The sequence below is a fragment of the Lipotes vexillifer genome, unplaced genomic scaffold (genome assembly GCF_000442215.2).
Source record: "Lipotes vexillifer unplaced genomic scaffold, Lipotes_vexillifer_v1.1 scaffold375, whole genome shotgun sequence".
Classification (NCBI taxonomy): domain Eukaryota; kingdom Metazoa; phylum Chordata; class Mammalia; order Artiodactyla; family Lipotidae; genus Lipotes; species Lipotes vexillifer.
In genome coordinates this window covers 493,250-505,900 of record NW_006791636.1, presented here as the reverse complement: position 1 = coordinate 505,900, position 12,651 = coordinate 493,250, and the positions used below count along the sequence as shown (strand labels likewise).

At 40.3% G+C, this 12,651-nt stretch overlaps 1 protein-coding gene across 1 annotated transcript in view; it reads left to right on the top strand.

Moving 5' to 3' along the window:
- The first annotated feature begins 7,511 nt into the window (after positions 1-7,511).
- The window catches only part of LOC103080329 (transcription factor A, mitochondrial-like), a 12,664-nt gene continuing 7,524 nt past the window's right edge, over positions 7,512-12,651 (top strand). Inside the window, 4 exon segments of the mRNA XM_082931341.1 lie at positions 7,512-7,612; positions 8,187-8,305; positions 9,565-9,635; positions 10,261-10,410. Coding sequence (XP_082787467.1) covers positions 7,512-7,612; positions 8,187-8,305; positions 9,565-9,635; positions 10,261-10,410 — 441 coding nt within the window.

Genomic DNA, 12,651 nt, shown 5'->3' with positions numbered 1-12,651 from the left:
TGTCTCATACTACTCCTTTTCACATATATTTTGTCTTCTTAAGGACACCATGCCCTCATGCATATCTGCGACTTGCACATACTGTTTCCCTTTTCTGGAAAGCACCTCCACCCTTCCTCACTTGAAAAAAACAGTTCAAATGTCACCTACTCTATGAAACCATTCCCTACTCTCCCAGCAGATTTAAACAGATGGATCATGCCTTAGTCACCTTTGTATTTTTAGAACTTATTGCAGTATCTAGCATAGTACTGGCTTCTACTAGGAATGGAGTTTTTTTTTTTATATATTTAAAATGATAAATATTACCGCTGTATTTTGGAAAGAAATGTAAAACAATACAGGTCTATATAAAGTAAAAATTGAGTACCATCTACTCATTCCTGCAATACTAAGGTATAATTACCATTAAACCCGATTTTGTGTGTATTATTTTGCACACTTTTTATGCATGCACACACATGCATATGTGTGTGTATAGTTTTAAAAAATTCAAGCCTGAATGACTGAATGAATGAGGAAATAAAGGAACTTCAGATGTTATTTTTAGCAACCCATAAATTAGTTAAATAAGTCAAGAGTCTTTTTTTTATTAACTGTTTTTTAAAAAATATTTATTTATTTATTTGGCTTAGCCGGGTCTTTGTTGCAGCATGTGGGATCTTTACTGCGGCATGTGGGATCTTTCAGTTGTGGCATTTGAACTCTTAAGTTGCGGCATGTGGGATGTAGTTCCCCGACCAGGGATCGAACCCAGGCCCCCTGCATCGGTAGTGTGGAGTATTTCTTAACCACTGGACCATGAGGGAAGTCCCAAGAAGGAGTCTTTACAAGGATAGAAAAGAAACAATAAAATGTAAGGGAATATTAAAAAAAACAAACTGGGAATTCCCTGGTGGTCCAGTGGTTAGGACTCCACACTTACGCTGCAGGGCCGCACAGGTTCGATCCCTGGTCAGGGAACTAAGATCCTGCAAGCCGAACAGTGCAGCCAGAAAAAAAAACAAAAACAAAAAAACTATTGCAACCTCATGACTTAATTGCCTATATTACGCTTACATAGAGTCAAATATAATTTCAAAGCTGCACACTGTGGATTCATAGGTGGAAATTTTTAACAAGATCCAACAAGGAAGATAATCCTTCCTATATATCTCTCTCTGAATACCAGTTTTCATACCTGTACAATACAAATAATTCCACTTTGTAGGATTTATGAAAGGATTAGAAGCAAAATATATTAACATTCTTGCCATGTAGTTGAGTGATAAATTATAATTATTACCATTTGTATTGATCCAGTGTTTTACAATGTGAGGGCAGACAATGTAGGTTATCTTGTTTATTAATAGCGTTATTCCCTCAGTATAATCATTCTGAATTTCTTCCACTCTTTAAGTTGGCTTTCAGGAATATCCAGCAATATGAATTTGGGTTTTATAATTTGCATAAAATTATAGTTATCCATTTTACTTGTCCTTCCTCCTGCTGACTCATAGAATCATCTTTAAAATAGAAAACCTATATTTATTTTGCATAATACTGCTATAGCAGTGGCTAAAAATAACTCTGATACCCTCTTAATAATTAAGGTTGCATACCTTGTTCTAATTGAGAAATAATTCATAAACTAATTTAGATATCTGGGAAATATTAACATGCAATAGATCTTTCTTTAGAATTTTTCTCTCCTTTCCATCCTTTTGTATACTGTTGGGGATTCTTTGTTTTGTTTTGTTTTTGTTTTTGTTTTGTTTTTTATGTTTTGGCTGCACTGCACGGCATGTGTACTGTGTTAAAAGGCAAACTGCTGTGAGGCGATAATAGACCCTAAGTGAATGAAAATGGTTTGAAGGAAAAAATTATACATGTAGTTTTCCTCACATACTTTATTAAAATCTTGATTTACAGGAAAGCTAGGAGATATTCAGATTATAATTTTTTTCTTATATTGCTGCAAAGAATTGTTATACTTTTATAATTTGTGTGTGTTTATACTTTATTTCCCCAAAGTGTAAACTTGTTGAAACAGGAATGATGTCTTATCCTTTTTGTACCACTTCCAATGCCTATCACAGTGCTATTTAATTGCTATTTAATTGCTGATTGCATTGTCTTTAGATGTGGTGTTTATAGTATAACCTTATTTCTAGAAATATATTTTACTTATGAGTTCAGAATTACGTCTATTCCTCATGCTAAACCTACTAGGTGATTGTTCCTATTGTAGCTGGATTATCTGTCCATTATAATTACAAAAGCAAGACTGCTTTCTCTTAGGAATATTTTTTTCTTCAAGTGATAACTATGGATCTAACTCTTATTCACCAGGGAATTATCGTGGTCTCTGACTGCTGCTGCTGCTATTTATTGGTGCTACTTTCAGCTTTACTAGTGTGTAATATCAATAAACCATGATCATTGCTTTCATATATATGTTCCCAAATTTTACATTGCTCCCATCTACACACATAACTGTCCCTCCTATTGGCAAATGACACATCTAACAGGTAGCTGCTGTTTTCTGTGGTGCCAAATTTGTATGTAAATTATTTGTGCAAAACTAATCTTTTTACATTTTTTAATCTCCCTCTCTCTCTTTCTCTCCCTCCCTCCATCCATTCATCATGCTCAATGTACTACGCTAGTATTATAGGGGACAGAAAGAAGCATAAGACTTAGTCTTGTCCTCAAGTATAGCTTACCATCTATTGAGGAAAAAATATGTACACATAAAAAAAGATTAACAACCAGAGGGCTATATGATATGTTACAAATAAATAATATGAGTTCACATAGTCTAGAAGATCCAAGGAAGATATTTGGGGCTGGAATGATGTGATGTGTTGACTGAGTCTGAGGGATAGTCTGATATAATGGGAAAAGTGCAAGACAATGAATTGGAAGACCAGGTGTTCATTTCCACATCTTATTAACTGTTGTAACATTGTGACATGGGCTTTCTGAACTTAATTTCTCTCATTTGTAAATTGGGAACCATGATCATGATAATACTTGCTCTGTCTACTTCTTCAATTCGTGAATCATATAATCAAATACAGTTATATAAAGATGTTCTGAAAACATTAAAGAACAATTCCAACCTAAGTGTGTGTTGTTTTAATTTTTCATTACCTACCATAGTGTTCACGCTCAAAACACCACTAATAATTAAGAAATGTTAAAAGTTCAATAGGAAGAGAGGAGCAATGCTGGTATATAATTCATATGTTATTTAATCGGGAGAGGAAATGACAAAATAAAAGACAGGGCTGTGATGCAAATATGACTTTTTGTTTGGATACAATCCATACTACATCTATAATTATTTAGAAGCTAATAATAAGTGTTATGAATAATGTAAGGATAATGATGACCACTGTTGGGACTTCCCTGACAGTTTAGTGGTTAAGACTCTGTGCTCCCAACGCAGGAGGCACAGGTTCCATCCCTGGTCAGGGAACTAGATCCCACACGCCACATGGCATGGCCAAAAAAAAAAAGATAGCTATTATTTATTGAGCTTTTACTCTGTGCCAGGGACTGTAGTAAGAACTTTTTATACACTCTCTAATTTAATCTTCATAACATCCTAAGAATCAACTATCACTGTTCCCATTTCACAGAGGGGAAAACTCTGGGACAGAGAGATTATTATTTAGCAAGGTCACACAGGTAATAACAAGCACGGGATTTGAACTTAGATCTGTCTAACTTCTAAGTCTGTATGCTTATCCAGTAATTTCCATAACTTTGGCATATCACACAAAATGCAATGGTAAACTCAGAGCCAAATTGAAGTGCTTTGATGTATTTATTAACAGACAAGAAATGGATATTTAAATAATAAGCTATTTCAAGCAAAGGTGAAGTGAGGAATGAAGCTTTAGAGGGAGGAGAAAGGCCAGTTCATAGAGGACTTGTATGCCATATATGAGAATTTAAATTTGATTCTGTGGGTAATCATGAGCCATTGAAGGTTTCAAATACAGAAATGTGATCATTGCCTGCCTGGCACAGAGTTGCTGCTCCATTCATACTTCATGAACAAATGAAAGAATGGGATTTGCCTTTTAGAAGGACTGACCTGGTGACAGTATGAAATATGGTTTGGAGGGAAGTAAGACTGAAAGTAGGCAAACTGGGGACTTCCCTGGCAGTCCACTGGTTAAGAGTCTGTGCTTCCACTGCAGGGGCCATGGGTTCAATCCCTGGTCCGGGAACTAAGATCCCACAGGCTGCACAACGCGGCCAAAAAAAAAAAAAAAAAAAAGAAAGAAAGAAAGTAGGAAAACTACTGTAAGATTTTAGGAAAAGATAGCAGAGCCGTTGTGAACCAGTGGCATACAGGAGCTGACTGGTACTGGCTTAAAAAGCCAGTTATATATATCTCTTCCCAACTTCAGGTTCAGTGACATTCAGTTGGTGGTTTGAAATCAGCCATGCGAGTATTTATTTACACCATAGATCTCAGCAAAAACTACAAATGAGGGCTCTCTTTTCGGAGACCTGATTTACCAACACACTACTGGCCTGATCAAAAGCGATAGCAATGTGATGGAAGAGGAGGAAATACTTACTAGAGGGGCTAATGAAATAGAATCAGCAATACTTATCATTAGTTGGTTGATGGGTGAGAAGTGTGAATGAGGGAGAGTATATAATAGTGTATCAAGTTATTGGCTTCCATGATTCCAATGGGATACTGGTACCTCTTACCAAGAGAAGGAGTTCAAGATAGGGGAAAGATAAGTGAATTCTGTTCAGGGAAAACTGAGGTATCTGTGAAACATGATGGTAAACATGCCAGTGGCTATATATTGGGGTTGGCCAAAAAGTTCGTTCGGGTTTGCTGTAAGATTTTACGGCTACGGAAAACCTCAAACAAACTGTTTGGCCAACCCAATAGATGTGAGAGTAAAAGGAGAGGTCTGGATTCAGTATGAAATAGGGAACCATGAGGATGTAACTGATAGTTGAAGTCAGTCGGGACTGAAACACTGGGAGCAGATGAAATTTTAAAACAAAATAAAGGGATAGAACCCTGGAAAAGTCTTCAAGTTTTATAAAGTAAATATACATGAAGCCATATGCCTTTTTGTTCAAAGACAGTGTGAGTAAGTAGGTAGAATTATATTTTCTGTGTAAATGCTGAGTTTGGAATAAAATTATCACTGCAATGTATATGAGTTTTAAAGAATATTGGAATCTGATGAAAATAGAAATGCTATAGATCAGAGTTATAAGAACTTTATAGCAAGATTTATGAAAATGACACTTTGAAACAACAAAAAGCTTTTTAAATGTCCAAAAGAAGTTTAACTTTATATCAAACATCTGAAAGAATAAAAACACTCTATAAAGAAAAATTATTTCAGAAATTAGCTAAAATGTAATTATAAGGAATCCTAGCCTATACTTACCTCTATCTTGACACTGTACTGCAACTCTTCCTTTCTTTGCCTCTGCCACTAGTTTTCACTGCAGGTGGGGAGAATGCTGTGTCTATTTTTGTTTGGGGCCTTGTACATAGTATGTACTCAGAAAAAAACAAAAATAAAACCCAGCCCTGTTTCTTCCATGACAGGGTGAGAGGTTTGAACAGAGGACCTGGAAGGTCCCTTTCAATCCTGAGAATCTGTGAAAAGGAAGTGGCGATAGTTGCTTACCACTTAAAAGAAGAAGTAGGCTTAATCTTCTATGGCACCAAAGGATCAATGTTTCAAAGCTACAGAACTCTCAGCTCAATATTACACTGGTAAGAATTTTCTAACAAAGCTATCCAACAGAGGAAAGGCTGTTTCAGGAGGTGGCTATCTTTGAGATAAATGGAACGTGAGAGCTAGAAGGACCCTTCCGTAGCTTTAGTTTAGGTCTTCCCATCTTCTTCATGCCATTGTCCACATTGAAAATGGTTGTACAGCACATCTATCAATATCTCAAGGCAGGACTTCCCTGGTGGCACAGTGGTTAAGAATCCGCCTGCCAATTCAGGGGACACAGGTTCGAGCCCTGGTCCAGGAAGATCCCACATGCCGCGGAGCAACTAAGCCCGTGAGTCACAACTACTGAGCCTCCTCTCCAGAGGCCATGAGCCACAACCACTGAGCCCGCGTGCCACAACTACTGAAGCCCATGCGCTCTAGGGCCTGTGCTTCGCAACAAGAAGCCACCGCAATGAGAAGCATGCGCACCGCAACGAAGAGTAACCCCCGCTCACCACTAGAGAAAGCCCACATGCAGCAAAAAAGACCCAGGGGCTTCCCTGGGGGCGCAGTGCTTGAGAGTCCGCCTGCCGATGCAGGAGACGCGGGTTCGTGCCCCGTTTCGGGAGGATCCCACATGCCGCGGAGCGGCTGGGCCCGTGAGCCATGGCCGCTGAGCCTGCGCGTCCGGAGCCTGTGCTCCGCAAATGGGAGAGGCCACAACAGTGAGAGGCCCGCATAACGCAAGAAAAAAAAAAAAAAGACCCAACACAGCCAAAAGTAAATAAATAAAATAAATAAATGTATATTAAAAAAAAAGTCTCAAGGCATACTTGTCACACGTTCTCAGGGCTTTGGGTGGGAAAACGCTGACGTAGTTCAGCGTCCTCAGCTGCAGTGGGGGAATTAAATCCTAGAGAGGGGATGCGACATTCTCGGATCAAGACGTTAATGCTGAGGCTAGAACTCTAGTCTCCGGACAACCAACTAGCCAAAGTCTCCTCCCCACAAATTAAGCAGGGGTTGGATGTCAAGCTTGAAGACTGCGACAGCGGTGGTGACAGTGGATGGGGTGATGGTCCGGATCGGTATTGCTTTAATGTGGTCCCATTACCACTGGCATTAGAACTTGTTAAACCTTGAGGAACCTGGGACCCACACAGACATACTGAATCTGGCTCTGCTGCAAGGCCTGGGAATCTGCATTTTAAGATTTGCAACCATGCCCCACCCCCGTCCTCGGCAGTAATTTTGGACTCTGAGCTCCAGCTCCTGCTTGAACTGAGGGACTCTGCTGGGCGCGTAGCACCCAGCAACCTGATCTCAAAGAAGCGTGGGCGTCACAGCTATACTGTGGTAAAACTGTCTGTTACGTACTAGTCCCTCCCGTCGTCACAGGCCAGCCAGTACCGTGTCCGGGTGAGGCCACCGCCGTGCCTCCATCAGCCTCCTGGGCCAGCGGCTGAACAGGCTGCGGAGGCCGGGCTGCGGATGGGATCAGAGGCGGCTCAGCAGTGTCCCCTCGAGGAACTGCTGAGCCGTGCGGCACTTTCCCTTCTCCGCCCCCGAGTCCCTCCTACTTCTTCCCACTACGGAACCCACTACGGCGCCCGCGCCTTCTTCCTTGCCCCGCCCCCATCCAAACCGGATGTTAGCCGACGTCCCATAGTGCCTTGCGAGTGGCGGGCCTGATAGCAAGTTTGGGTGGTTAGCTCGCGGGTTCAAGTCGTCCTTGTTGGAGTTGTCTTATTGTGCCCGGACGCTGTACGAGACTGGGGCCTGGTCAGTGCTTCGTCTGCGGATGCAATGGCGCTTCTCCGGGGCGTGTGGAGCGTGCTGAGTGCTCTGGGAAAGTCAGGAGCGGACCTCTGCGCGGGATGTGGCAGTCGACTGCGCTCTCCTCTCAGGTAGGAGTGCTCGCCGCCTGCGCCTCCGGAGGCGGCAGGGCTTAGGACCCCCTGGGGTTGGAATGTAGACGCTTTTCTCCGCTTTCTGCTCCTCCTAAAAAGTCAGGGCCGAGTTGGCCCTGTGATTCAGACCTCGACCTCGCCACGGGGATGGTGGCTTTGAGACCAGGCCTTACTGCATCAGTACCCCGTGCCTTGCTTCCGGCTACCTTTCTCCTCCTCCCCGCCCCTTTTTATTGTCTAACCTTGGAGCACCCGGTTCGGCGTCCCCTATGAAGTCGCTCCAAGAGTCTCCTGCCTTCATCTAGGCATTAAGGAGGCGGGGCCCTGGAGCTGGAGTGCACACGCTTTCCTCCACTGTCTGCCCTTCCTAGGAGGTAAGGGCTTTGAGACTTAAGTTTTGCAAGCTTTTGCCTCTGGATAGGACAGGATTTTAAATGTCATTATATTTCTTGTCGAAGGTGTCAGATATATAGCATCTTGATGACATCTTGTTTGGCATCTGTGTTCAGATCCTTATGAATATGGGCACTTAAATGCTTAACATTGGTTCTTTTCTTTTATTTGTATGTAGTTTTGCGAATGTACCAAGATGGTTTTCATCTAACTTCATTGGTTATCCAAAGAAACCTATGACTTCATACGTTCGATTTTCTAAAGAACAGCTACCCATATTTAAAGCTCAGAACCCAGGTGAGGAGTTTGGGCTATATACTCTTCTTTGATGTAATAAAGAGGCCACTAAGCAGTTAAATTGGAAACTTGATTTTCTCTACCAAAGCATCCAGGGAATGCAGAAACATAACCATTCTGTTTGATGTTCTGTAAAATAGGAGGTATAACATATTTTTTACCAAGTAAAAATGCTTTAAATGTAATTGAGAACTAGCGAAAGGTATTTTTAAAATAGCATGCAGCGTGGAAAGCACCCAGGGAAGAGGATGAAAAAGCTGAATTTTGGGCCTTTTTGCCATTGGCCCAGAGGACCGTTGATGAATCATTTTACCTTTTGCTTAGCTCCTGCTTCTGCCACTGGGAATTATTTATAAAGTTGCAGTGAAATAACTTATGTGGACATGTTATGTAAACTTTAAAGCTCTACACAAATTACTGTTAATTTCAGGAGCTTTTTCACTGAAAGTCAGTTCTTGAGTTCCTGAAAGATTTCCAGTTAGGAGGTTTGTTGACTCCCTAGAAAGGGTGTGGGTCTTTATTTAGGTTACAGTGTAAAGATAATGACTAAATTAGTAATTGCTGACCTTTGCTTATGATTTCTAAAGCCTTTTCACATGCAGTACATCACAGGGCACTTGTGAAAATCAAATGAGCTGTTAATAGTCTTACATTATAAAGAACTGGTTTAAGAGACATGCTTCAGTACTCACATCTTTTAAAATGTAGGAGTTGAAACTAACAAGTGGTTTGTTAAATCATTTTTACCCTGTCATTCCAGTTAAGATGAGGAAGGCAATGGGGAATAATGAATTGGTTTTAGTATAATTTAGTTTGTTTGCAAATGGTATTTCTGTAATTGATATACAAGGTGGTGTTACATGAATCAAGACTATATTTTGTTGTTTAGTCAGGTTTAATAAACTTGATAATTCCTGAAAGACTTGAAAAAAATGTTTTGATTGAAATGTGAAGTAAAAAGCTTGTAGACACTGATTGTGCAATGACTTAAACTAGTAATCAATTTCTGAGGACCATTTTGGTGGTAAGTGATAATCCCTAATTATTAGATAACAGACTTTATATTAAATTATTTATCATATTTAAATTAGTTGGTTAGAAAAAAGCTAAATCATTGTATTAAGTTGTGTGTGGTATAGAGGTATCTGTAAAAATATTTAATTTTAGAGCTAATGGATTATGCTTTCCTGGAAGTCTTTAGAAATTGATACTGAGACATAAAATTGTGACATCAGTTTTTACTTTATTTCATTTCATAGATGCGAAAAATACAGAACTAATTAAAAAAATCGCTGAGCTATGGAGGGAACTTCCTGAGGCAGAGAAAAAGGTAAGCATATAAGTTTTCAACATTGCTGACCAGTTATTCTGTAGTTAAGAACAATTGTCATGTCCTTTAAGGAACAGATGACCCCAGAGTTTTTTTTTTTTTTTTTTTGGTATGCGGGCCTCTCACTGTTGTGGCCTCTTCCGTTGCAGAGCACAGGCTCTGGACGCGCAGGCTCAGCGGCCACGGCTCATGGGCCCAGCCGCTCCGCGGCATGTGGGATCTTCCCAGACGGGGGCACGAACCCGTGTCCCCTGCATCGGCAGGCGGACTCTCAACCACTGCACCATAAGGGAAGCCCCAGAGTTTTTTCTTTTAACATCCATTATCTGCAAAGGAACTTCATATGTTCTGATCCACATAAATGATGAGAATATGGATGTATGGGAGTGGCGATGAAGGGTTGGCAGCAATTTGAAGTTGAAGGCTAATTACTGGACTCTCACCTTAGTAATCATGTATATGAAAAATACGTGATTTATAAATGTGATCCAAGAGCACATTTTTCACTTGGTGGTTCAGTCTGTCTTTACCTGAAGTCATGCAGTTGTCTTTCCGTGACAGGTGTGCTATGTTTAATTAGTCAACAACAGTTTATTGACTTCTTATATGAGTTTTCTATTTATAGATATACGAAGATGCTTACAGGACAGACTGGCAGGCATACAAAGAAGAGATAAACAGAATTCAAGAACAACTAACTCCAAGTCAAATGATATCTTTGGAAAAAGAAATCATGCAGAAACGTTTAAAAAAGAAAGCGTTAATAAAAAAGAGAGTGAGTATCATTGAAATATTCTGTTCCTTTGGCAAATAACAAATATATATATATATATATATATATATATATATATATATATATGAGTATAGGTGTTTTTGTCTTATTTTGATGACATGGTAGAATGTCATCAAGTGTACTCTAGTTAGGAAAAAATAGGATAGTTCCCTTCTGCCACTAGGACCACTTGCCTTTGAGACTGTTTTGGAAACCCTTTTTGCTACTTCTGGATGCATCTGAATTTAAGATATATAGTTAGGACTGGCATGAAAGCTGTAAGAACAGAGTTATGAAACAGTCAAATCAGGAATACAAGAATCTTGCTTCTGGGTCTTGTCTAGAATAACATACTGATTTGAATTGTTCTATAGGTAATGGTGAATTTTATTCTGAATATTGCTGAATAGACTGAATTAATTAACTCAACAATTTTTAAAAAGTGCCTATTGTATCTAATCAAATAAGAAGTGCCTTTAGGATGAAATCCTGTTTTTCCTCATTAAAAAAACCCCACATGTTTCAAAATTAGTGGTTTCCAGCTTAAGGTATTAATCCATATAAATTCCACTGTTTGATAGTTAGAATACATCTTTCTGTAGTATTAGGTGTGAGGTGGAGAACTTGCTGGTCCAGTACATATACAATAGAAAAGGGTCATCAGAGTTAGAACTATTTCTCTGGAAAAGTAGATTCTAGCCTTTAATGTGAGGTGCTAGGATCTTTCTCCCTAACCCTAATATCTTAAGCCCTCCTAGCACTCGGGTTGAGGACTCACCCAATTTCATGTCAATGATAGTAATCTGAGACTGCTGATCCAATTAGTAAAAGGAAGCCAGAAAAGATACTAAGAATGAGAAATTACAGTCTCCACATAGGGATGGTATTTGGAGGATTGAGAACTAGGGTTTACTCTCCCTTTTTTGCTCCCTTTCTCCTTGATGCACCCAAACCAGTATTTAGAGTGGGGAGGACCAGAAATGAGGATTGGGCAGATATATGGGGTTTCCTAGTCAAATATTTCTTCTGTTCCTTTCTCTGTTCTCCTCATATTCCCATTACATGTGTGTTATACCTATTGTGGTTGTCCCATGGTTGTTGGATGTTCTGTTATGTTTTCTTTTCTTTTCAGTCTTTGTTCTCTTTGCTTTTGGGTTTTCGAGGATCCTTTTATTTTTTTTGGCTGCGCCATGCAGCTTGTTCCCTGACCAGGGATCAAACCCGTGCCCCCTGAAGTGGAAGCTCGGAGTCCTAACCACTGGACTGCCAGGGAATTCCCTCTGTTAGTGGTTTTTATCTCTGGCACTTCTTTTTTTTAAAAAAATGATTGTGCACTTATTTAATTAATTAATTAATTAATTTTTGGCTGGGTTGGGTCTTCGTTGCTGTGCGCAGGCTTTCTCTAGTTGCGGCAAGTGGGGGCTACTCTTCGTTGTGGTGCGCGGGCTTCTCGCTGCGGTGGCTTCTCTTGTTGCAGAGCACAGGCTCTAGGTGCGTGGGCTTCAGTAGTTGTGGCACGCGGGCTCTAGAGCGCAGGCTCAGTAGTTGTGGCTCACGGGCTTAGTTGCTCTGCCGCATTTGGGATCTTCCTGGGCCAGGGATCGAACCCGTGTCTCCTGCCTTGGCAGGTGGATTCTTAACCACTGCGCCACCAGGGAAGTCCCTCTAGACTTCTTTTTGGTTCTTATGAGTTCCATCTCTGCTTACAATGCCCATCTGTTCTTGCAAGCTGTCTAGAATCCTTAGCATATTAATCACAGTTGTTTTAAAATTCTGGTCTGATAATTACAGCATCCCTGCCATGTCTAGTTCTGAGGATTGCTTTGTCTCTTCAAATTAGGTTTTTTGCCTTTTAGTATGCCTTGAAATTTTTTCTTGATAGCTGGACATGATGTGCTGGGTAAAAAGAAATGCTGTACATAGGCCTTAGTAATGTGGTGAGGCATGGGGACAGGGGAAGCATTCTACAGTCCTGTGATTAGGTCTTGGTCTTTTAATGAGCCTATGCCTTGGCACTGTGAAGTTCACAAGTGTTTCTCAGTTTTTTCTCTCCTTTGTAGGTGGTGCAGGATGGCTAGAATAAGCTGTAGTCAGGTATTTCCTTTCATTGAAGTCAGTTAGGCTCTGATAGTATACCAGCAGGTTAGGCTCTGATTAACTAGTTTCCCCTGAGGGCAGGCCTTGTTAAGAATAATAAAATGCTCAGGCATTTCAAAATGTTTCCTTTTCCTCTCATCCTGCTGA